Source organism: Anser brachyrhynchus, assembly GCF_964034855.1.
Source record: "Anser brachyrhynchus genome assembly, chromosome: 8".
In the NCBI taxonomy this organism is placed as follows: domain Eukaryota; kingdom Metazoa; phylum Chordata; class Aves; order Anseriformes; family Anatidae; genus Anser; species Anser brachyrhynchus.
Genome location: NC_137702.1, coordinates 21,944 through 44,812, shown reverse-complemented (window position 1 = coordinate 44,812; position 22,869 = coordinate 21,944). Strand labels below are relative to the sequence as shown.

At 60.7% G+C, this 22,869-nt stretch overlaps 2 protein-coding genes across 2 annotated transcripts in view; both read left to right on the top strand.

Annotated features, from left to right (window-relative positions):
• LOC308198697 (uncharacterized protein) overlaps positions 1-22,869 on the top strand; it is a 53,935-nt gene that overhangs the window by 9,466 nt on the left and 21,600 nt on the right. The window lies entirely within an intron of this gene.
• Positions 62-22,344, top strand: LOC308198771 (uncharacterized protein; the record flags this gene model as incomplete). Its single annotated transcript, XM_080601763.1, has 7 exons — positions 62-105; positions 195-329; positions 14,582-14,726; positions 15,344-15,494; positions 18,170-18,276; positions 18,370-18,514; positions 21,669-22,344. The coding sequence occupies 7 exons, from the start codon at positions 62-64 to the stop codon at positions 21,770-21,772; spliced, it is 831 nt and encodes a 276-aa protein (XP_080457889.1). The 3' UTR covers positions 21,773-22,344.

Below are 22,869 nucleotides of genomic sequence, written 5' to 3'. Positions count from 1 at the left end.
CTCCCTGAGGCGGCGTGGGGTGCAAATTTCTGCTGTTTTCCTTTGTGCTTTCTCTGGGAAGATGTCCCTGCTGCCCTCAGGACGCATCCTGCCGGCGAGAAGCGGGTACTGCAGGCGGCGAGGGGCCACGCATGCGCGGTGGCGCCTTTGAATGCCCCCTTCCGCCACCTGCTGGTGAAAATCCGGTACTGCAGGCGCCTTGGGTCAGCGCATACGCTGTGGCGCCCCCTGGGGCCTTCTGTGCCACCTGGTGGCCAAAAGTGGGTACTGCAGGCGCCTCGGGACACCGATATGCTGTGGCGCACTCTACCGCCGCCAGGTGGCGAAAAGTGGGTACTGCAGGCGCCGCGGGGCCGCGCATACGCTGTGGCGCCCTCTGCGCCGCCAGGTGGCCAAAAGTGGGTACTGCAGGCGCCCCGGGGCCGCGCATACGCTGTGGCGCCCTCTGCCGCCGTCTGGTGGCCAAACGTGGGTACTGCAGGCGCCGCGGGGCCGCGCATGCGCGGTGGCGCCCCCTGGCGCCCTCTGCCGCCGCCTGGTGGCCAAACGTGGGTACTGCAGGCGCCGCGGGGCCGCGCATGCGCGGTGGCGCCCCCTGGCGCCCTCTGCCGCCGCCTGGTGGCCAAAAGTGGGTACTGCAGGCGCCGCGGGGCCGCGCATGCGCGGTGGCGCCCCCTGGCGCCCTCTGCCGCCGCCTGGTGGCCAAACGTGGGTACTGCAGGCGCCGCGGGGCCGCGCATGCGCGGTGGCGCCCCCTGGCGCCCTCTGCCGCCGCCTGGTGGCCAAACGTGGGTACTGCAGGCGCCCCGGGGCCGCGCATGCGCGGTGGCGCCCCCTGGCGCCCTCTGCCGCCGCCTGGTGGCCAAACGTGGGTACTGCAGGCGCCGCGGGGCCGCGCATGCGCGGTGGCGCCCCCTGGCGCCCTCTGCCGCCGCCTGGTGGCCAAACGTGGGTACTGCAGGCGCCCCGGGGCCGCGCATGCGCGGTGGCGCCCCCTGGCGCCCTCTGCCGCCGCCTGGTGGCCAAACGTGGGTACTGCAGGCGCCGCGGGGCCGCGCATGCGCGGTGGCGCCCCCTGGCGCCCTCTGCCGCCGCCTGGTGGCCAAAAGTGGGTACTGCAGGCGCCGCGGGGCCGCGCATGCGCGGTGGCGCCCCCTGGCGCCCTCTGCCGCCGCCTGGTGGCCAAACGTGGGTACTGCAGGCGCCGCGGGGCCGCGCATGCGCGGTGGCGCCCCCTGGCGCCCTCTGCCGCCGCCTGGTGGCCAAACGTGGGTACTGCAGGCGCCGCGGGGCCGCGCATGCGCGGTGGCGCCCCCTGGCGCCCTCTGCCGCCGCCTGGTGGCCAAAAGTGGGTACTGCAGGCGCCGCGGGGCCGCGCATGCGCGGTGGCGCCCCCTGGCGCCCTCTGCCGCCGCCTGGTGGCCAAACGTGGGTACTGCAGGCGCCGCGGGGCCGCGCATGCGCGGTGGCGCCCCCTGGCGCCCTCTGCCGCCGCCTGGTGGCCAAACGTGGGTACTGCAGGCGCCGCGGGGCCGCGCATGAGCGGTGGCGCCCCCTGGCGCCCTCTGCCGCCGCCTGGTGGCCAAACGTGGGTACTGCAGGCGCCCCGGGGCCGCGCATGCGCGGTGGCGCCCCCTGGCGCCCTCTGCCGCCGCCTGGTGGCCAAACGTGGGTACTGCAGGCGCCCCGGGGCCGCGTATGCGCGGTGGCGCCCCCTGGCGCCCTCTGCCGCCGCCTGGTGGCCAAACGTGGGTACTGCAGGCGCCGCGGGGCCGCGCATGCGCGGTGGCGCCCCCTGGCGCCCTCTGCCGCCGCCTGGTGGCCAAAAGTGGATACTGCAGGCGCCCCGGGGCCGCGCATGCGCGGTGGCGCCCCCTGGCGCCCTCTGCCGCCGCCTGGTGGCCAAACGTGGGTACTGCAGGCGCCCCGGGGCCGCGCATGCGCGGTGGCGCCCCCTGGCGCCCTCTGCCGCCGCCTGGTGGCCAAACGTGGGTACTGCAGGCGCCCCGGGGCCGCGCATGCGCGGTGGCGCCCCCTGGCGCCCTCTGCCGCCGCCTGGTGGCCAAACGTGGGTACTGCAGGCGCCCCGGGGCCGCGCATGCGCGATGGCGCCCCCTGGCGCCCTCTGCCGCCGCCTGGTGGCCAAAAGTGGGTACTGCAGGCGCCGCGGGGCCGCGCATGCGCGGTGGCGCCCCCTGGCGCCCTCTGCCGCCGCCTGGTGGCCAAACGTGGGTACTGCAGGCGCCCCGGGGCCGCGCATGCGCGGTGGCGCCCCCTGGCGCCCTCTGCCGCCGCCTGGTGGCCAAAAGAGGGTACTGCAGGCGCCGCGGGGCCGCGCATGCGCGGTGGCGCCCCCTGGCGCCCTCTGCCGCCGCCTGGTGGCCAAACGTGGGTACTGCAGGCGCCCCGGGGCCGCGCATGCGCGGTGGCGCCCCCTGGCGCCCTCTGCCGCCGCCTGGTGGCCAAACGTGGGTACTGCAGGCGCCCCGGGGCCGCGCATGCGCGGTGGCGCCCCCTGGCGCCCTCTGCCGCCGCCTGGTGGCCAAACGTGGGTACTGCAGGCGCCCCGGGGCCGCGCATGCGCGGTGGCGCCCCCTGGCGCCCTCTGCCGCCGCCTGGTGGCCAAACGTGGGTACTGCAGGCGCCCCGGGGCCGCGCATGCGCGGTGGCGCCCCCTGGCGCCCTCTGCCGCCGCCTGGTGGCCAAAAGAGGGTACTGCAGGCGCCGCGGGGCCGCGCATGCGCGGTGGCGCCCCCTGGCGCCCTCTGCCGCCGCCTGGTGGCCAAAAGAGGGTACTGCAGGCGCCGCGGGGCCGCGCATGCGCGGTGGCGCCCCCTGGCGCCCTCTGCCGCCGCCTGGTGGCCAAACGTGGGTACTGCAGGCGCCCCGGGGCCGCGCATGCGCGGTGGCGCCCCCTGGCGCCCTCTGCCGCCGCCTGGTGGCCAAACGTGGGTACTGCAGGCGCCCCGGGGCCGCGCATGCGCGGTGGCGCCCCCTGGCGCCCTCTGCCGCCGCCTGGTGGCCAAACGTGGGTACTGCAGGCGCCCCGGGGCCGCGCATGCGCGGTGGCGCCCCCTGGCGCCCTCTGCCGCCGCCTGGTGGCCAAACGTGGGTACTGCAGGCGCCCCGGGGCCGCGCATGCGCGGTGGCGCCCCCTGGCGCCCTCTGCCGCCGCCTGGTGGCCAAACGTGGGTACTGCAGGCGCCCCGGGGCCGCGCATGCGCGGTGGCGCCCCCTGGCGCCCTCTGCCGCCGCCTGGTGGCCAAAAGTGGGTACTGCAGGCGCCCCGGGGCCGCGCATGCGCGGTGGCGCCCCCTGGCGCCCTCTGCCGCCGCCTGGTGGCCAAAAGTGGGTACTGCAGGCGCCCCGGGGCCGCGCATGCGCGGTGGCGCCCCCTGGCGCCCTCTGCCGCCGCCTGGTGGCCACACGTGGGTACTGCAGGCGCCCCGGGGCCGCGCATGCGCGGTGGCGCCCCCTGGCGCCCTCTGCCGCCGCCTGGTGGCCACACGTGGGTACTGCAGGCGCCCCGGGGCCGCGCATGCGCGGTGGCGCCCCCTGGCGCCCTCTGCCGCCGCCTGGTGGCCACACGTGGGTACTGCAGGCGCCCCGGGGCCGCGCATGCGCGGTGGCGCCCCCTGGCGCCCTCTGCCGCCGCCTGGTGGCCAAACGTGGGTACTGCAGGCGCCGCGGGGCCGCGCATGCGCGGTGGCGCCCCCTGGCGCCCTCTGCCGCCGCCTGGTGGCCAAACGTGGGTACTGCAGGCGCCGCGGGGCCGCGCATGCGCGGTGGCGCCCCCTGGCGCCCTCTGAACCCGCCTGGTGGCCAAAAGTGGGTACTGGGCGCCCCGGGGGCCGCGCATGCGCGGTGGCGCCCCCTGGCGCCCTCTGCCGCCGCCCGGTGGCCAAAAGTGGGTACTGCAGGCGCCGCGGGGCCGCGCATGCGCGGTGGCGCCCCCTGGCGCCCTCTGCGGCCCCCTGGTGGCCAAAAGTGGGTACTGCAGGCGCCCCGGGGCCGCGCATGCGCGGTGGCGCCCCCTGGCGCCCTCTGCCGCCCCCTGGTGGCCAAAAGTGGGTACTGCAGGCGCCGCGGGGCCGCGCATGCGCGGTGGCGCCCCCTGGCGCCCTCTGCCGCCGCCTGGTGGCCAAAAGTGGGTACTGCAGGCGCCGCGGGGCCGCGCATGCGCGGTGGCGCCCCCTGGCGCCCTCTGCCGCCGCCCGGTGGCCAAAAGTGGGTACTGCAGGCGCCCCGGGGCCGCGCATGCGCGGTGGCGCCCCCTGGCGCCCTCTGCCGCCGCCCGGTGGCCAAAAGTGGGTACTGCAGGCGCCCCGGGGCCGCGCATGCGCGGTGGCGCCCCCTGGCGCCCTCTGCCGCCGCCCGGTGGCCAAAAGTGGGTACTGCAGGCGCCGCGGGGCCGCGCATGCGCGGTGGCGCCCCCTGGCGCCCTCTGCCGCCGCCTGGTGGCCAAAAGTGGGTACTGCAGGCGCCGCGGGGCCGCGCATGCGCGGTGGCGCCCCCTGGCGCCCTCTGCCGCCGCCCGGTGGCCAAAAGTGGGTACTGCAGGCGCCCCGGGGCCGCGCATGCGCGGTGGCGCCCCCTGGCGCCCTCTGCCGCCGCCCGGTGGCCAAAAGTGGGTACTGCAGGCGCCGCGGGGCCGCGCATGCGCGGTGGCGCCCCCGGCGCCCTCTGCCGCCGCCTGGTGGCAAAAAGTGGGTACTGCAGGCGCCCCGGGGCCGCGCATGCGCGGTGGCGCCCCCTGGCGCCCTCTGCCGCCGCCTGGTGGCCAAAAGTGGGTACTGCAGGCGCCCTGGGGCCGCGCATGCGCGGTGGCGACCCCTGGCGCCCTCTGCCGCCGCCCGGTGGCCAAAAGTGGGTACTGCAGGCGCCCCGGGGCCGCGCATGCGCGGTGGCGCCCCCTGGCGCCCTCTGCCGCCCCCTGGTGGCCAAAAGTGGGTACTGCAGGCGCCCCGGGGCCGCGCATGCGCGGTGGCGCCCCCTGGCGCCCTCTGCCGCCGCCCGGTGGCCAAAAGTGGGTACTGCAGGCGCCCCGGGGCCGCGCATGCGCGGTGGCGCCCCCTGGCGCCCTCTGCCGCCCCCTGGTGGCCAAAAGTGGGTTACTGCAGGCGCCCCGGGGCCGCGCATGCGCGGTGGCGCCTTATGGCGCCCTCTGCCGCCGCCTGGTGGCCAAAAGTGGGTACTGCAGGCGCCCGGGGCCGCGCATGCGCGGTGGCGCCCCCTGGCCCCCTCTGCCGCCCCCTGGTGGCCAAAAGTGGGTACTGCAGGCGCCCCGGGGCCGCGCCATGCGCGGTGGCGCCCCCAGGCGCCCTCTGCCGCCGCCCGGTGGCCAAAAGTGGGTACTGCAGGCGCCCCGGGGCCGCGCATGCGCGGTGGCGCCCCCAGGCGCCCTCTGCCGCCGCCCGGTGGCCAAAAGTGGGTACTGCAGGCGCCGCGGGGGCCGCGCATGCGCGGTGGCGCCCCCTGGCGCCCTCTGCCGCCGCCCGGTGGCCAAAAGTGGGTACTGCAGGCGCCCCGGGGCCGCGCATGCGCGGTGGCGCCCCCTGGCGCCCTCTGCCGCCGCCCGGTGGCCAAAAGTGGGTACTGCAGGCGCCCCGGGGCCGCGCATGCGCGGTGGCGCCCCCTGGCGCCCTCTGCCGCCGCCCGGTGGCCAAAAGTGGGTACTGCAGGCGCCCCGGGGCCGCGCATGCGCGGGTGGCGCCCCCTGGCGCCCTCTGCCGCCGCCCGGTGGCCAAAAGTGGGTACTGCAGGCGCCCCGGGGCCGCGCATGCGCGGTGGCGCCCCTGGCGCCCTCTGCCGCCGCCCGGTGGCCAAAAGTGGGTACTGCAGGCGCCCCGGGGCCGCGCATGCGCGGTGGCGCCCCCTGGCGCCCTCTGCCGCCGCCCGGTGGCCAAAAGTGGGTACTGCAGGCGCCCCGGGGCCGCGCATGCGCGGTGGCGCCCCCTGGCGCCCTCTGCCGCCGCCCGGTGGCCAAAAGTGGGTACTGCAGGCGCCCCGGGGCCGCGCATGCGCGGTGGCGCCCCCTGGCGCCCTCTGCCGCCGCCTGGTGGCCAAAAGTGGGTACTGCAGGCGCCCCGGGGCCGCGCATGCGCGGTGGCGCCCCCTGGCGCCCTCTGCCGCCGCCCGGTGGCCAAAAGTGGGTACTGCAGGCGCCGCGGGGCCGCGCATGCGCGGTGGCGCCCCCTGGCGCCCTCTGCCGCCGCCCGGTGGCCAAAAGTGGGTACTGCAGGCGCCCCGGGGCCGCGCATGCGCGGTGGCGCCCCCTGGCGCCCTCTGCCGCCGCCTGGTGGCCAAAAGTGGGTACTGCAGGCGCCCCGGGGCCGCGCATGCGCGGTGGCGCCCCCTGGCGCCCTCTGCCACTGCCTGGTGGCCAAAAGTGGGTACTGCAGGCGCCCCGGGGCCGCGCATGCGCGGTGGCGCCCCCTGGCGCCCTCTGCCGCCGCCTGGTGGCCAAAAGTGGGTACAGCAGGCGCCCCGGGGCCGCGCATGCGCGGTGGCGCCCCCTGGCGCCCTCTGCCGCCGCCCGGTGGCCAAAAGTGGGTACAGCAGGCGCCCCGGGGCCGCGCATGCGCGGTGGCGCCCCCCTGGCGCCCTCTGCCGCCGCCCGGTGGCCAAAAGTGGGTACTGCAGGCGCCCCGGGGCCGCGCATGCGCGGTGGCGCCCCCTGGCGCCCTCTGCCGCCGCCCGGTGGCCAAAAGTGGGTACTGCAGGCGCCCCGGGGCCGCGCATGCGCGGTGGCGCCCCCTGGCGCCCTCTGCCGCCGCCCGGTGGCCAAAAGTGGGTACTGCAGGCGCCCCGGGGCCGCGCATGCGCGGTGGCGCCCCCTGGCGCCCTCTGCCGCCGCCCGGTGGCCAAAAGTGGGTACTGCAGGCGCCCCGGGGCCGCGCATGCGCGGTGGCGCCCCCTGGCGCCCTCTGCCGCCGCCCGGTGGCCAAAAGTGGGTACTGCAGGCGCCCCGGGGCCGCGCATGCGCGGTGGCGCCCCCTGGCGCCCTCTGCCGCCGCCCGGTGGCCAAAAGTGGGTACTGCAGGCGCCCCGGGGCCGCGCATGCGCGGTGGCGCCCCCTGGCGCCCTCTGCCGCCGCCCGGTGGCCAAAAGTGGGTACTGCAGGCGCCCCGGGGCCGCGCATGCGCGGTGGCGCCCCCTGGCGCCCTCTGCCGCCGCCCGGTGGCCAAAAGTGGGTACTGCAGGCGCCCCGGGGCCGCGCATGCGCGGTGGCGCCCCCTGGCGCCCTCTGCCGCCGCCCGGTGGCCAAAAGTGGGTACTGCAGGCGCCCCGGGGCCGCGCATGCGCGGTGGCGCCCCCTGGCGCCCTCTGCCGCCGCCCGGTGGCCAAAAGTGGGTACTGCAGGCGCCCCGGGGCCGCGCATGCGCGGTGGCGCCCCCTGGCGCCCTCTGCCGCCGCCCGGTGGCCAAAAGTGGGTACTGCAGGCGCCCCGGGGCCGCGCATGCGCGGTGGCGCCCCCTGGCGCCCTCTGCCGCCGCCCGGTGGCCAAAAGTGGGTACTGCAGGCGCCCCGGGGCCGCGCATGCGCGGTGGCGCCCCCTGGCGCCCTCTGCCGCCGCCCGGTGGCCAAAAGTGGGTACTGCAGGCGCCGCGGGGCCGCGCATGCGCGGTGGCGCCCCCTGGCGCCCTCTGCCGCCGCCCGGTGGCCAAAAGTGGGTACTGCAGGCGCCGCGGGGCCGCGCATGCGCGGTGGCGCCCCCTGGCGCCCTCTGCCGCCGCCCGGTGGCCAAAAGTGGGTACTGCAGGCGCCCCGGGGCCGCGCATGCGCGGTGGCGCCCCCTGGCGCCCTCTGCCGCCGCCCGGTGGCCAAAAGTGGGTACTGCAGGCGCCCCGGGGCCGCGCATGCGCAGTGGCGCCCCCTGGCGCCCTCTGCCGCCGCCCGGTGGCCAAAAGTGGGTACTGCAGGCGCCCCGGGGCCGCGCATGCGCGGTGGCGCCCCCTGGCGCCCTCTGCCGCCGCCTGGTGGCCAAAAGTGGGTACTGCAGGCGCCCCGGGGCCGCGCATGCGCGGTGGCGCCCCCTGGCGCCCTCTGCCGCCGCCCGGTGGCCAAAAGTGGGTACTGCAGGCGCCCCGGGGCCGCGCATGCGCGGTGGCGCCCCCTGGCGCCCTCTGCCGCCGCCTGCTGGCCAAAAGTGGGTACTGCAGGCGCCCCGGTGCCGCGCATGCGCGGTGGCGCCCCCTGGCGCCCTCTGCCGCCGCCCGGTGGCCAAAAGTGGGTACTGCAGGCGCCCCGGGGCCGCGCATGCGCGGTGGCGCCCCCTGGCGCCCTCTGCCGCCGCCTGGTGGCCAAAAGTGGGTACTGCAGGCGCCCCGGGGCCGCGCATGCGCGGTGGCGCCCCCTGGCGCCCTCTGCCGCCGCCCGGTGGCCAAAAGTGGGTACTGCAGGCGCCCCGGGGCCGCGCATGCGCGGTGGCGCCCCCTGGCGCCCTCTGCCGCCGCCCGGTGGCCAAAAGTGGGTACTGCAGGCGCCCCGGGGCCGCGCATGCGCGGTGGCGCCCCCTGGCGCCCTCTGCCGCCGCCCGGTGGCCAAAAGTGGGTACTGCAGGCGCCCCGGGGCCGCGCATGCGCGGTGGCGCCCCCTGGCGCCCTCTGCCGCCGCCCGGTGGCCAAAAGTGGGTACTGCAGGCGCCCCGGGGCCGCGCATGCGCGGTGGCGCCCCCTGGCGCCCTCTGCCGCCGCCCGGTGGCCAAAAGTGGGTACTGCAGGCGCCCCGGGGCCGCGCATGCGCGGTGGCGCCCCCTGGCGCCCTCTGCCGCCGCCCGGTGGCCAAAAGTGGGTACTGCAGGCGCCCCGGGGCCGCGCATGCGCGGTGGCGCCCCCTGGCGCCCTCTGCCGCCGCCCGGTGGCCAAAAGTGGGTACTGCAGGCGCCCCGGGGCCGCGCATGCGCGGTGGCGCCCCCTGGCGCCCTCTGCCGCCGCCCGGTGGCCAAAAGTGGGTACTGCAGGCGCCCCGGGGCCGCGCATGCGCGGTGGCGCCCCCTGGCGCCCTCTGCCGCCGCCCGGTGGCCAAAAGTGGGTACTGCAGGCGCCCCGGGGCCGCGCATGCGCGGTGGCGCCCCCTGGCGCCCTCTGCCGCCGCCCGGTGGCCAAAAGTGGGTACTGCAGGCGCCGCGGGGCCGCGCATGCGCGGTGGCGCCCCCTGGCGCCCTCTGCCGCCGCCCGGTGGCCAAAAGTGGGTACTGCAGGCGCCCCGGGGCCGCGCATGCGCGGTGGCGCCCCCTGGCGCCCTCTGCCGCCGCCCGGTGGCCAAAAGTGGGTACTGCAGGCGCCCCGGGGCCGCGCATGCGCGGTGGCGCCCCCTGGCGCCCTCTGCCGCCGCCCGGTGGCCAAAAGTGGGTACTGCAGGCGCCCCGGGGCCGCGCATGCGCGGTGGCGCCCCCTGGCGCCCTCTGCCGCCGCCTGCTGGCCAAAAGTGGGTACTGCAGGCGCCCCGGGGCCGCGCATGCGCGGTGGCGCCCCCTGGCGCCCTCTGCCGCCGCCCGGTGGCCAAAAGTGGGTACTGCAGGCGCCCCGGGGCCGCGCATGCGCGGTGGCGCCCCCTGGCGCCCTCTGCCGCCGCCTGGTGGCCAAAAGTGGGTACTGCAGGCGCCCCGGGGCCGCGCATGCGCGGTGGCGCCCCCTGGCGCCCTCTGCCGCCGCCCGGTGGCCAAAAGTGGGTACTGCAGGCGCCCCGGGGCCGCGCATGCGCGGTGGCGCCCCCTGGCGCCCTCTGCCGCCGCCCGGTGGCCAAAAGTGGGTACTGCAGGCGCCCCGGGGCCGCGCATGCGCGGTGGCGCCCCCTGGCGCCCTCTGCCGCCGCCCGGTGGCCAAAAGTGGGTACTGCAGGCGCCCCGGGGCCGCGCATGCGCGGTGGCGCCCCCTGGCGCCCTCTGCCGCCGCCCGGTGGCCAAAAGTGGGTACTGCAGGCGCCCCGGGGCCGCGCATGCGCGGTGGCGCCCCCTGGCGCCCTCTGCCGCCGCCCGGTGGCCAAAAGTGGGTACTGCAGGCGCCCCGGGGCCGCGAGTGATGTTACTACATCATTTACTACATTTTTTCCTGCGAGCGATGTTACTACATTGATTTTGGTTTTGGGGTGTAATATGTTATGCTGCTAAATTTTTCTTCCTGTGCAGAAGAAAAGTTGAGCTAATTCCAGTTAGCTTCAGTAACTTGCTTTCTCATATTGTCATTTCAATATTCAAAGCTGAAGCAAAAGCATTGGTATTGTTGCTTCTAGAGAGACGCCAGTTCTCCGGTCTGCACTCTGCATGCTGTTCAGATAAGCTAGAAAAAAATAAAGGAAAAGAAAAACAGCTGCTGCTTCTCCTGCTCTCTTTCTGCTTTCTACTTTCTTGTGCTTTGCCCCTCCCCTTTCCCAGGTGATTGGCTTTGGGTTCCAGGCAGGGCCTAATGGTAACTGAGTCACAGGCATCCCATCAGAGAGCTCATTCTGCCTGGGCTGCAGTTTGGGGTAAGTGCTTTGTTTTTGCTTCAGTCAGTTGCAGGGGTCTTTAGGTGGGTCAGAGTCTACGGACTGATGCGTTTCCAAGTAGAGATAGGTACATCCTTCTTTGTGAGGTAACAACTAGTAGGATCCTTGCTGATCCTGGCTGGAATAATAATAATGCACAACACAGAAATCATATGAGAAAGGACTGGCCTATAGCGAATCAAAGTGCTCCCAAGGGGTTTTTGTTCTAGTAGTAGGGTACATATATCTTACTCTTTGTATTGGTAATTATTTGGAAACCTAAGGGTTAAAAATAATGACCGGGAAAAATCAACTATTAATTTTGTTTCTAGTGACTGTAGGCCTCAGAGAAGGGCTTGGTCAATTGGCAACTTGGAAAAGGCATGACCAGATAATAGTAAGATGGGATACCCCGTCAAAATAGGGGTGAATGTGACAGAGGGTTATGTACCACAATCTGTCATGTTTGATGCTTGTGAGGTGTTAGCTTGTGGAGATTTAAATGCCCAATGACAACTGAGCAGAGAGAACAAGTAACTGGGAGAGACCCAACAGCCAGATTGAGAACAGCTGTACGGAAACGATCCTCTATTGCCATCAGAGAAAGGGAGAAACTCAAGGAGAAAACAGGAGAGAAAACAGGAGGCTCTCTTTGAAATGTGGCAGTTCAAACATTTGAGATTGAAACAGGGTATGGGGATGTGAATGCCTGGATAGAATGGGTCAAATATGCTGTCCAGAGTCTCAACCGTAGCACTTGCTATGCTTGTGCCTCGGGACGACCGACTGCCCGGATAGTGCCCTTCCCATTGGGGTGGACCAGGGATTCCCAGGGGATGCGATGTATGATTGCATTGTACCAAGAAAAGACTGCCTGGGGAAATGAGGCCTGTAAGTCTCTCTCTTTGCTGTTCCCTTCCTTGCGTGATAGCAATATCAGGGTTCCCCCTGCATTCTCTACAGCTAAAGGTGACCATGCAGCTTGCCTCTCAGGGCAGGGTGTGAGCGCTACCCGGCATCTGGGAGAATTTGCCTTGTGCACGAGGACCTTGAATGCTACCAAGGACCTGATGGGAAACTGCTCAAGACTTGAGATCCCCAGGGCAGATCTGTGGTGGTACTGCGGAGGGAAGATCTTATGGTCCACCCTACCATCTAATTCGGGAGGCATTTTTGCACTTGTTCAATTAGCTATACCCTTCACCCTGGCATTTGAAAGAGAAACATCACAAATACCCAGAAGAAGTAAAAGAGGCTTAGGAATATCATTTGATGATAGAGGGTACATAGATTCTCTTGGGGTGCCTAGAGGAGTTCCCGATGAACAGAAAGCCAGGAATCAAATTGCTGCAGGGTTTGAGTCGCTGTTCTGGTGGGTAACAATCAATAAGAGTATTTATTATAGTCAGCAGATATTCATAAATCATACAAGGGATGCGATAAGAGAAATCGCTGAACAACTAGATGCCACCAGCAAAATGGCTTGGGAAAACAGAATAGATTAGATATGTTGATCGCGGAGAAAGGAGGTGTGTGTGTGTGTGTGTGTGTGTGATACTGAGCAACCATTGTTGCACTTTTATACCCAACAATACTGCCCCAGATGGCACAGTAACTAGAGCGTTGCAAGGGCTTACCACCCTTGCCAGTGAATTGGCAGAATGATTAGGAACAGGCACTTCCATCACAGGATGTTCAGAATCTTGGTTTGGTAAATGGAAAGGGGTCCTAGCGTCCGTATCTGCATCCTTGATCGTAGTAGCAGGAGTTTTGACGACCCTTGGTTGTTGCATTATCCCCTGTGTAAGAGGACTAGTACAGCGGTTCACTGAAACTGCACTATCGAAAGAAATGACCGTGGAGCCACCACCTTACTCCCGTAAGGTGATGATATTAGAGGGGATGGAAAGCAAAGAAGGTGAAGAAGAGGAAGAGATCTACCAAATTACACCGCAGAGAAAAATTTTGCAAAAATCAACAATTTATAAAGAAGAAAAGGGGGGAATTGTGGGAATAAAAATGTTGTTTTTGCAGAGTTACGTTGTTTAGAGGGAAGGAATGCGGTGTTGAGATAGGCTCGCAGTGATAAGAAAGCTTAACGGACAACCTTGTAAAATGCAGACAACCGGACTCCTCAGAGCAGCTAGGTGAAAATCACGGTGTCAAGTCAGATCAGTGAAGAAACATTACCACTTCAAACAGTAAAAAAGTCAAAAGACATTTGAAATTGAACAGGCCGGCAACTGAAGGCCACGTAGTGTCTGTGAAGCGTCGGATAGGTTGTGAACCCGGAATACCCAGTCAATGGGGAAACAGGGGAGGGTCCCGGTCGTCAAGAAAGAAAGTACATAAACCGTACTGTGTGACTAGTAGGTGCGCTCCTGCTTGTGGGACGCGTGCCATTGCGATCGCGAATAAATTACTACTTCACTGAGACCCTCGCCTGAGCCTAAGCTACTGGCTACGGAGTGTTTCTCACACTCCCTGCGCGTAATCCTGGCTACAATATACCGCGTTATCGAAGGTGCCTTTTAAACAACATTGATAGAAACTCAGGGGGCGATAGTACTGACCCTGGGTGTGGAACTATCCACGCAGGGAATAACCCACGCTGCACCAAATATGGTAGCCACAGGAACGCCAATATACATAGCGCACGCCAGATGCAACGTGAGAATCCTGCAACTGGATGGCCTGTCCCAAATGGCGAGAGGTGGTACTGGCTACGTGGCAATAAAGCCAGGAAGGTGTTGCCCCTGGGATGGAAGGGAGCTTGCACCCTGGAGGCAATAATTCCAAACGTAACTATTATTGAAGACCCACAAAGCCAAAGGCCCCTTGAGACCACACGCAGGATTAAGCGGACTCCAGACAATTCTCTAGTAAAATTCTCTAGTATTTCACAGCTTTGCAAGGTGGTTTTTACCTTGGTTAGGGGTGGGTGAATTAGAAAAAGCGATTGTAAATATCTCCGCTATAACTGAAGAACTAGAAAATAAGTTTGATAAGTTTGCAAAAATAGGACTGTAGAATCGAATAGTATTCGATTCATTAATAACCTCATAAGGAGGAGCGTGCACTGTAATTAATGCTAGTTGCTGTATATATGTAGATCAAACGGGACGAATTTGACTGATATTTGGGGGGAAAAAAAAGTATACTGGGGGGGCGTGGGGGGGAAAGATCCTACATAGAGTAGCTCAAGATGACAGTTCCTGGGCATTTAGAAACATTTGGGAGAAACTAACTTCGTGGTTACCTGAACAGAATTGGCTCAAACAACTATTTGTTGGTATTGTAAAAATAATGGCATTGTACGCCTACCATCCCCCGTGACATCCGAAGAAGACTATTGCGCCTTAACGTTGGAGAAACTCAAGAGCGCGGTACGTGAAGAGGTGCAAAAACAACAGTAGGAGTAAGGAAAGAAGAGGAGGGAACTGTGAGAAACTAAGTTGTGTTTTTGCAGTAGAGAACTAATTTTCTGTATTCCGAGGTAGTTGTGCAGTCATAATGAGGAGAAACGCTACGTGGGTAAGCGGACAGTAGGCGGCCTCACTGTTCCGAAATAAGGCAGAAGCTTGAGGAAAAACAGGTTGAGCAGCATGGGAACAGTAAAACAAAGATCACAGGTTCCTGAAACATAAGAAAGGGGAAAAAAAAAAGGAAGTAAGAAGGGAGCAATTAAAGGGTTGAAAAAGAAGTAAAATTGTACATACATGGTATAGAGGAGCGTCGAGCAGCTTGTGAACCTGCAGTACTCGGCCAGTGAGGACACAGGGGAGGGGATCAGGCGTCGGGGAATAGGGAATAAAAGTTGATGCTGTGCTTACTGCAATGCGCTCCTGATCAGCAGGACGCCCGCCACTGCAACTGCGAATAAAATAGCCTCAGAGAAGATCGTTTGTCAAGAAAATTATTTGAGATGTTTCTCGCAGATATACTTGACGAGGGAGGACCAAGAACACCCGCGCCTTCTTTAAAATAAATAAATAAATAAATAAATAAAAAGCAGCACAGGAGCAGCCTGAGGGTCGCCTTCCCACAGGGAAGCGGCGCCGTGATTGGCTGGACCGTGAGGGCGGAAGTGGCGTCACGGCTAGCCTTAACTCAGGGCGGAAGCGCTCCGTGATTGGCTCGGAGGAACGCAGGGCGGAGGTGCCGTGCAGGGCTTGCCGGCACTATGGGCGGAAGCTGTCGGGCCGGGCCGCGCTGGGCTCAGCTCGGGCCGGGCCACCGAGGCGCGGTGCCGCAACGAGGTTGGTGGTCGGTGCCGCCCCGGGCCGGGCCGGGCCGGGAGGGGACGAGGCGGCGGGCGGTTGGGGCGCCACGCGGTCGGCAGCTTCTGCGGAAACGGCCCTTGTGCGGGGCGGGGGCGGCGCCGCGCCGGAGCGGAGCGGACCGGGCGTGCGGCGGCGTCTGCACTGCGCGGGGCTTCGGAGGGCTGGGGGAGAGGGGGGCGAAGCGGCGCGGGGGGGGGGGGGCGGGCGGGCGGGCGGGCTCAGAGAGTGCGGCGGGGGCGGGGGTTGTGTGCGCTTGGCCGACTCCCCTCTGCGTCGGATGGACTGCTCCGTCCCGCGGCATGCTGGGAGCTGTAGTTCTGTGGTGCGCGGCCGGTCTTTCCCCGAGCCGGGGCCGGGGCCGGGCCGTGCGCGCCGGGAGGTGCAGGTTGCCGCTGGCTGCGAGCGCGGCTGCAGGCGGTGAGGCGAGCGAGAGCCTTCGGGGGCGCTTCCCCGGAGCGTCGGGCCGGGAGGGGTGGGGGCTGCGGCGGCCGGGCGCGGGTCCTCGCTGCGCTCGATCGTCGGGCTGCGCCTCGGAGGTTTTCCTCCCCCCGCGTGCTGACGGCCGGCTCTCTCCTTTCCCTGCGGCTCACCAGGGCAGAAGCAGCTCCCCGCCGCTGGGACCCCCGCGGGGTTTGTCGCCGAGCGAAGGTGGCGCAGCAGCTGAAGGGAGGAAAGCTGCAGCTGGCGTGCTGCAGTCGCAGGTTTCCCAGGAGAAAGAGCAGCCCGTCTGTCCCAGCTGTCCGGGTAAGTCGCAGCGACCTCCGGGTGAAATCCAGGCGTGAAGGGGATTTTGGTGGCTCTCTTACACAGCTAGTCCTACCAAAGATCGCATCGGTTACGAAAAGTAGTAGTAACCTTGTAGTTTGCGTGTTCTGTAACATCTGTAGCACAATAAACTGGCAGGTGAAGAAATGAGCGGGTACAAATACACGTGACTCCATCGCTGAGATTAAATAACGTGCAGGTTCTTCTGCGTTTTGTCTTTCAAAGCGCGTTGTTTGACTCGGTGATCCTCGGTGGTCCCTTCCAACTCAGGATATTCTATGACTCTGTTGTTGCCGAGCGCCTGAGCTTTTTGCTCACATTACTGAGGAAAGGAATGGCTGTGCTTCTTCCCCACCCCCCTCTCTTTTTCCTTTTTTTTCCTCTCCTCTTCTCCCTCGATGACGGGGACTCGAAATGTTTTTCTCAGATGTCCATGCGAAAATTTAAAAAAAAAAAAAGAAGCTGATGGTGAACACTGACAGAATTGGGTGACACTTTCAAGGTAGAGGGCAAAGAACGTGGAAATTTCTAGTACGTTAGTGTTACTCTGTTAGCAAAACCGACGTACACGCCGCTTGCTGTTCCTAGTTTTTTGGTTTGGCCTGGTTTTCCTTTCAGAAGTCTCCCCGAAGGCCTTTGTGGACAAAACTTTGTCCCGCTTCAGCTTTAAGAATTATCCTAGAAATAATGAACAAGTGCTTGCAGGGCTTTCCGGAACGCTAGTTGTGGTCAGTCAAGAACGACTTGGGAGGCAATTCCTTTCGTGGAATTGCAGAGTGATCGAGAGATCAAGGCCAGCGTTGTGAAGAAATAGTGCCAGGTTATAGTCACAGGTGACTGCCTTCTGAAGGGAACAGAGGCTCCCATCTGCAGACCAGACCATCTTTACCGAGAGCTTTTCTACCAGCCTGGGGCTTGGATCAGGGACATTGCTAGCGAGCTTACGAGCTTAGTTCAAACTTCAGATTATTCCCTACTCCTGCTCTTTCACGTGGGTACCAACAAAGTTGCAGCAAGAAGTCTGTGTTCAATCAAAATAAATTTCAGGGCCCTGGGAAGATAGCTAAAGGATTCAGAAGCACAGGTTATCGTCTAGCATTTTGGGATATATTAAACACAGCGTAGCCAGCTGGTCAAAAGAGGTGATTCTCCCACTGTATTTAGCGTTGGCGAAGCCTTTCCTTCAATATTGTGTGCGATTCTGGGCTCTACAATATAAAAAGAACGTTAAGATCCCTGAAAGCGTACAGAGGAGGGCAACCAAGCCGGTAAAAGGATTGGAAGGCACACCCTGTGTGGACGCTATGGTACTTCTGCTAGCTCCTCAGGATTGTATATAGTCATGAGTAACGCTCCTGATTCTAAATACATAGTCTTTCCCTGCATATAAGCCGAACGCTATTCTACAATCGTTTGCTTCTTCTGGCAGTGGATTCTGTCTTTCAGTGATTTATGGGTACTTTACATGTCCTGGATATTGCTTTCCAGATACCTGGAGCTTGCTAGCTTTTCTGTCTCCCAGACGTGTGGCTGATAGTGGTCTAGTCTTGTGAGCTGTGCTGCCGTGAAGTCTGTCACCTGTTGATGCTGAAGGTACTTTTCTAGAAAGAGGAAGGTGGTAGGTACAGTTTCACACCAGGACATCAACAAAATCACGTACTCTTTTTATTATCTCCAGACGTGTTTCCTTCGGTGGCTTCTGGACTTTGGTCCATATTGTAGGCCCCGAGAAGGAAGGAGGTTGGCTTTTCATAACCACAGTTTCTTCCAGCTGTTTCAGATGGATTTCATGGTTGATTCTAGTTGAAATGACTGCCTCAGGAAAAAAAAATAACAAAAATGATAGTCCAAACAACTTAAAAAAAATAAAAATAAAAAACAAACGAAAACACCGCTCCCATTTCCTCACAGCTTCTTCATTTGCTGTGGTATCTTCTTTATGGAAAGAAGTGTCCTTTCCTTCCCAAGCTGTAAAGGAAGAGTTCAGGTACTCTTCACTTGTGTGCTTTAATCTGTGACGTATTTGTTCGCATAGAACTTCTGGGAAGTTTGGCGGTAGAGTTTAGGGTTTACATGTTAGGTAAACAGAAGTATCGATCAACTCAGAACATAGTTAAATAAAAGTACAATATTTATTTAAAATGAATAAGTGTGTGTCTATAGTCTTGTGTCCTTTCTTTGCAGAACTCAATAGTTAGCCTTTATACATATTTCTAAGTTGCCCGGTTTATCAGTGTACAACACAGCATTCGGGAATATCATCTGAGATTTTAGGTGAAGAGGACTGTCCTTTGTTCAGTTGTGCACTCTTGTGTGTCAGCCCTGATTCTGAACCGTATAAAAGCTGGAAACTTCTTTCCGGTTTTCTCTCTAACCTCACTGAAGTGTGGGTACTTCCCAGCGTACGTGATACTATTCAGCATGTGGATATTCTGTTTCCTCACACTAGCTACAATTCCGGTGAAGTTACACATCTTGAGCCTGCATGTTAGTGTTTCATCCTTTCAGTTCCACAAAAGGAGGGTTCAGTGGAAGTTTTGAATCCTGTAGAGTGGAATACAGGTTTTTAGCCTCAAAGGCTTTAGTTCTTTTTCCCTGGTGAGCTTTGGAACAGAAGATATGTAACATTAACAGTTTTTTAGTATTCATTTCAGGACTCTTTGACAGCCCTCCAGGATCCGATGATGCAAAGCTCACTGACATATCCTACCCAGGAGACCAACAATCTGTGACATTTGGAACCAAATCCCAGGTGGGAAACGTAAGCGATCAAAGTGGAGCAAGAATTCGTGTTGAGCATGGGGATTCAAATAACAAGTGCATTTTCGGGAACTGGCTCTATCCTTCATCGCAGGTGAAAGCAGCTCTGCGGGCCCTCCAAGGAGGCACCTCTGCAGTGATTGCAAGTGGAACCCACCCAAAGATCTCGGGTCATGTCATCACAGATGTTGTGGAAGGGAAGAAAGTTGGAACTTTTTTTTCAGAGGTAAAACCTGCAGGTGAGTACGGAAGTAACATGTACATTGGGAGCTGTAGAGATTTCCTGGAAGTTTAGGGTCGAAATTTGGCTAGGCCTGCCTGTTCAACAAATGGGAAACTACGCTCTGCTTGACAAACGGCTTTTGAAAGGTAATTTTTAATGTTGGAATAGAACATCTTGAATCCTCTGCTCGGGTTCCTTCCAGCTGATGACTTGCTGCATCAGACTTGCATTCAAAGAACTAGGTAGAATTTGTATTGCTTTTAGTCTTAGAGGTTATCATCTATTATTGAAGATTTCAGGGTGAAAGCGTGCATATAGAATGTACGGCTGAACTAAGATAGTGTGTAGTTTGGGTTTTTGTCGTAAGTTCTTTTAATGACTCGGTCTTTTGTTACCGTATGTAGGAATGTTTTCCTGCCTCTGTGTTGCTGCGACAATGTAACAAGGGCCGCAGAAAGTCAGACCAAAGATCAGTGATCTTAGCAGAATGGAACGAGTATAGAGCGATACTTGTGACTTGCACTTTAAGACAAGCCAATGCCTTTGAGTATAAAAACGCTTAATGTGTTTCTTGTAAAAATCGGCCATATCCTTTGAACCCATGTAAACACTTAGCACCCGTGGGTCACAGCAGTCACGAGCCTTAACTAGGTATTGTGCGTAAACTCTGGAGCTAGCACTATGTGGAGAACTGCTTCCTTTATTTTGTGTGTGTTTGTGGGCAGGAGGAGCGTTGAAGTTTGCTTCCTGCTAGCTTTTGATGCCCCCGCCTTCTGTATGGAAAGAGAACATGGGTGATCGATCTCTGTTCAACTTCTATGATATGAGACATCGTCTTTTCCCTCATCGTCTCTTTGTCACATGAAAAAGGTTTTTTCTTAGTCCTTTTCTACAGAAACTGTTCCAAAAGTTTGGTGATCCCTGTTTCTCTTGGCTGAAACTGTTTTTATTCTACTGTGACCTTTTTAAGATAGGCAAAAATAAAATTCTGTGTAGCATCCAAGATGCAAATGAACCCTCAGTTTATGAGATAGCAAGGCTAACTTTGAGTTTTGATTAGACTGGTGATGTTTCTTGTTGCCTTTCCTAGGCCTTTTCCAAAAGCTTAAACGTGTAAGTTGCTCTTCGATGCTGATGAGCATTGAGGTGATGTTTTCATAGGATTATGTGCAGTACCAAGGCCTGATTTCCCCTTTTGCCTCTGCATTTCTTCACGTTTATCTGCTTTGAATTGTACTTGCTATTTGGTTGCATAGTGGCTGCAAAGGAATCACAGGCTGATTGAGGTCAGAAGGACCTCCAGAGGTCACCTAGTCCAACACCCCTGCTCAAGCAGAGCCACCCAGATCTGGTTTTCCAGGACCACGTCCAAACAGGTTTTGAAACCTCACAAAGACTGTGACTCCACGACCTCCCTGGGCAGCCTACGCTAGTGCTCAGTCACCCTCACAGCGAAAAAGTATTTACTGATGTTCAGGAAACCACAGGAGGGGAACATCCTATGTTTCGGCCTGTGTCTGTTGCCTCCTTTTTTGTTCCTTGGGTACCAGTTAGAAAAGTCTGGCTTTGTCTTCCTTCCACCCTCCCTTCGTGTATTTACAGACATCGATGAGATCCCCTCCAAGCCTCCTCGTCTCCAGGCCGAACGGTCCCAGCTCTCCCAGCCTGTCCTCATAGGAAAGGTGCTTCAGTCCCTTACCATCCTCGTGGCCCTCCGTTGGACTCTTTGCAGTGTGTCCAGGTCTCTCTTGTACTGGGAGGCCCAGGCCCAGCACTCCAGGTGCGGCCTCACCGTTCCTGAGCAGAGGGGGAGGATCGCCTTTCTTGACCTGCTGGCAATACTTTGCCTAATGCCACCCAGGATACCCTCAGCTGCTTTTGCAGCAAAGGCACATTGCTGTTTCATGTTCAAGTTGGTGTCCACCAGGAAACTTAGCTCCTTTTCCGAGAAGTTCCTTTCTGGGAAAAAGTGCGATATCAGCGCTTTTCACTTTGTCCTACTGCAATAAATTTGTATCAGCTATAAAGCTTTTCATCTTGTAACCCCACGTCTCAGACAATTACAAATATGGTGAACGGCAAAAGTAAAGGTGAAATCTTACTGCGACCCTTCCTCTACCATGGAACGTGGTTACTCCCATTCTTTCTTTTGTCTTCTGTCTTCCAAAACACACTTTAAATACTCAGGTAACTTTTTAAAATGAACTCTTATCTCCTCGCGTGTCACTCTTTTTCAAAGAACACGAAAATACGCTCTACTTTATAAAGTATGACCTCGCTTTAAAAAGCTGTTTTAACACTCCTTAATTAAGTCTTCTTAATCAAGTGTCCGCTAGTTCTTTTCTTAACTCCTGTTATTTTCCTTAACGTGGGAATTCCTGCTCTGGCAATTTCTGTAGGACGCTTCTGAAATAGAAGTCCGGGCCTATTAGTCACATTTCAAGTCATCTGTCCTACAGACAATTTCAAGAGAGTTAAAAATGAAAATGTAGCTTATCTGTGAGCTACTTGAGAACTCCTTAGTGAAATGCTGCGTGAGCCTTTTGACTTGTTACTTCTGCTTCTGTTTCAAAACTTGTTCTGTATCGTTTCAGTTTGAGACAGGTTCTTTGATATCCATGCCACGAAGAAAACCTTTCTTCTGTAAGAACCCTTCAGTGTGCACAGGGAGAGGCGTGGAGAGAGCAGCTATTCTGCAAGCAGTTACGCAGGCCGCTTTTGGCTTCCAGTGCTGTTTGTACATTCCCGTGTTGTTTTGCAATCTTTTCTCTTTTCGTTAGTTGTCTAACTAAACTTTTTCAAAGGATGCCTCCCTGTTTTCAGTTTTCTCCTACGCCCTGAGATTTAGCCGTCCTTCTATTCTTTTGCTCAGCTTTGATACAAGCTTGTTTGTCCCCTATGACCTGGATGATCTTGCTGAATCTCCGTGATGCCTTGAAAAGGGCTGTGCTCGGGGACCGTGGCAGCATTTTGGTATCTGATACAGATTTTCCTGTTCTGGCATACAGTGAATTTCTTTGATATGTCTATTAGGACCGTACCTGTTTTCCTGCTTTGAGTAAGGAGTTGGAAGATGAAAGGTTAGCGTTCCTTTCCTCCCACATGGGCTGTAACCTTTGTCTGCATGTCTTGTGGTTGTGTTTTGTTTGTTTGTTTGTTTGTTTTGGCAGGCCCTCCAGCAGAGCAGCAGGGTGAAAGGTCTCGAGCTGGTGGCAGGACCCTGGCAGCTCTGCAGCCTGAGCAGGTGAGAGAACAGTATGTGCTCACTCTATAAGGTTGGGAACACGTGGCAAGTCTTAAAATACAGGTTTATAACACAAATGGGTCCTGGAAAAAATCAGCTGGCTCCAAGCATTCAGGGAGTCAAGACAGTGAGAAGATGTGTCAGCAGAAATGAGCTGAAGTGAGCCAGATGTCAAACACCATGGACTTCATATAAGGATGCAGTTCAGAAGCTTTTCTCTTTCGGAGAGCGGAGATTATTTATCGTCTTGCTGACTTATTACCTGATCACAGAGAAGAAATTCTCTTGGCAAACGAGAAGGACTTAGAAGAAGCTGAAAATAAAGGTAATATTATGGGTCCTTTCATGGTACTCCTGTTGTCATGAGCTTTTCTGGGCCTCAAAGGAAATGAGCAGAACTAGAATATTCTGTCACCTGCAATTGGATATTATGGCTGTCACAGGTTAGTGAGCCCAGGACTTTGAGAGCTTGTCAGTGGAAACAGCTGCAGCTTCCATAATTACATGAGAGATGTCTTCATCAGAGAAGACAGAGAGGCCTTTGAAAACAGCAACCCACGGCATTGTTTAAAAAAAAATAAAAATCTAAATAAATAAATAAATAGCGTTTTCTTTTGCCAAAGGAGGCTCGCTTTAGAAATTGAATATAGAAAGTATCTGCCCTGTTATCGTCATGTATGAAATAGCATGAGTATCTCCTGGGCTGGTTAACATAATGTTTGGCCCCTGTGGGGAAGGTTGTTACTTAAAAATGATGCTTTCCAGAACGAACCATATTACCTTCTGACCGAGGAAAGTACAGTTCAGGCAGCATAGACTAAATCCGTTCTTTTGTGTTCGAGTGGTGCATCGAGAAGCTGGTCTTGGGTTAGAAAATGTGTGAAACTGGCACGTCACAAACTGTAATGCAGAGAGATCTTTGATAACAAAAGCGTATTTCTGTTGGTGAGTTACTGGAAGGCTGCAAGAAGTCTTGCCTCAAAAGACTCTTCTGAAATGAATTCTGTTGCCATCCCAATTTTTTTTTTCTACGGGCACATTCTTGGGACTTGCTTCTGCAATGTCGAGAGTTATGCAGGGTTGGTTTTTGATACCCAGCGTAGAGAAGGAGTTAGCTTACATTCAGG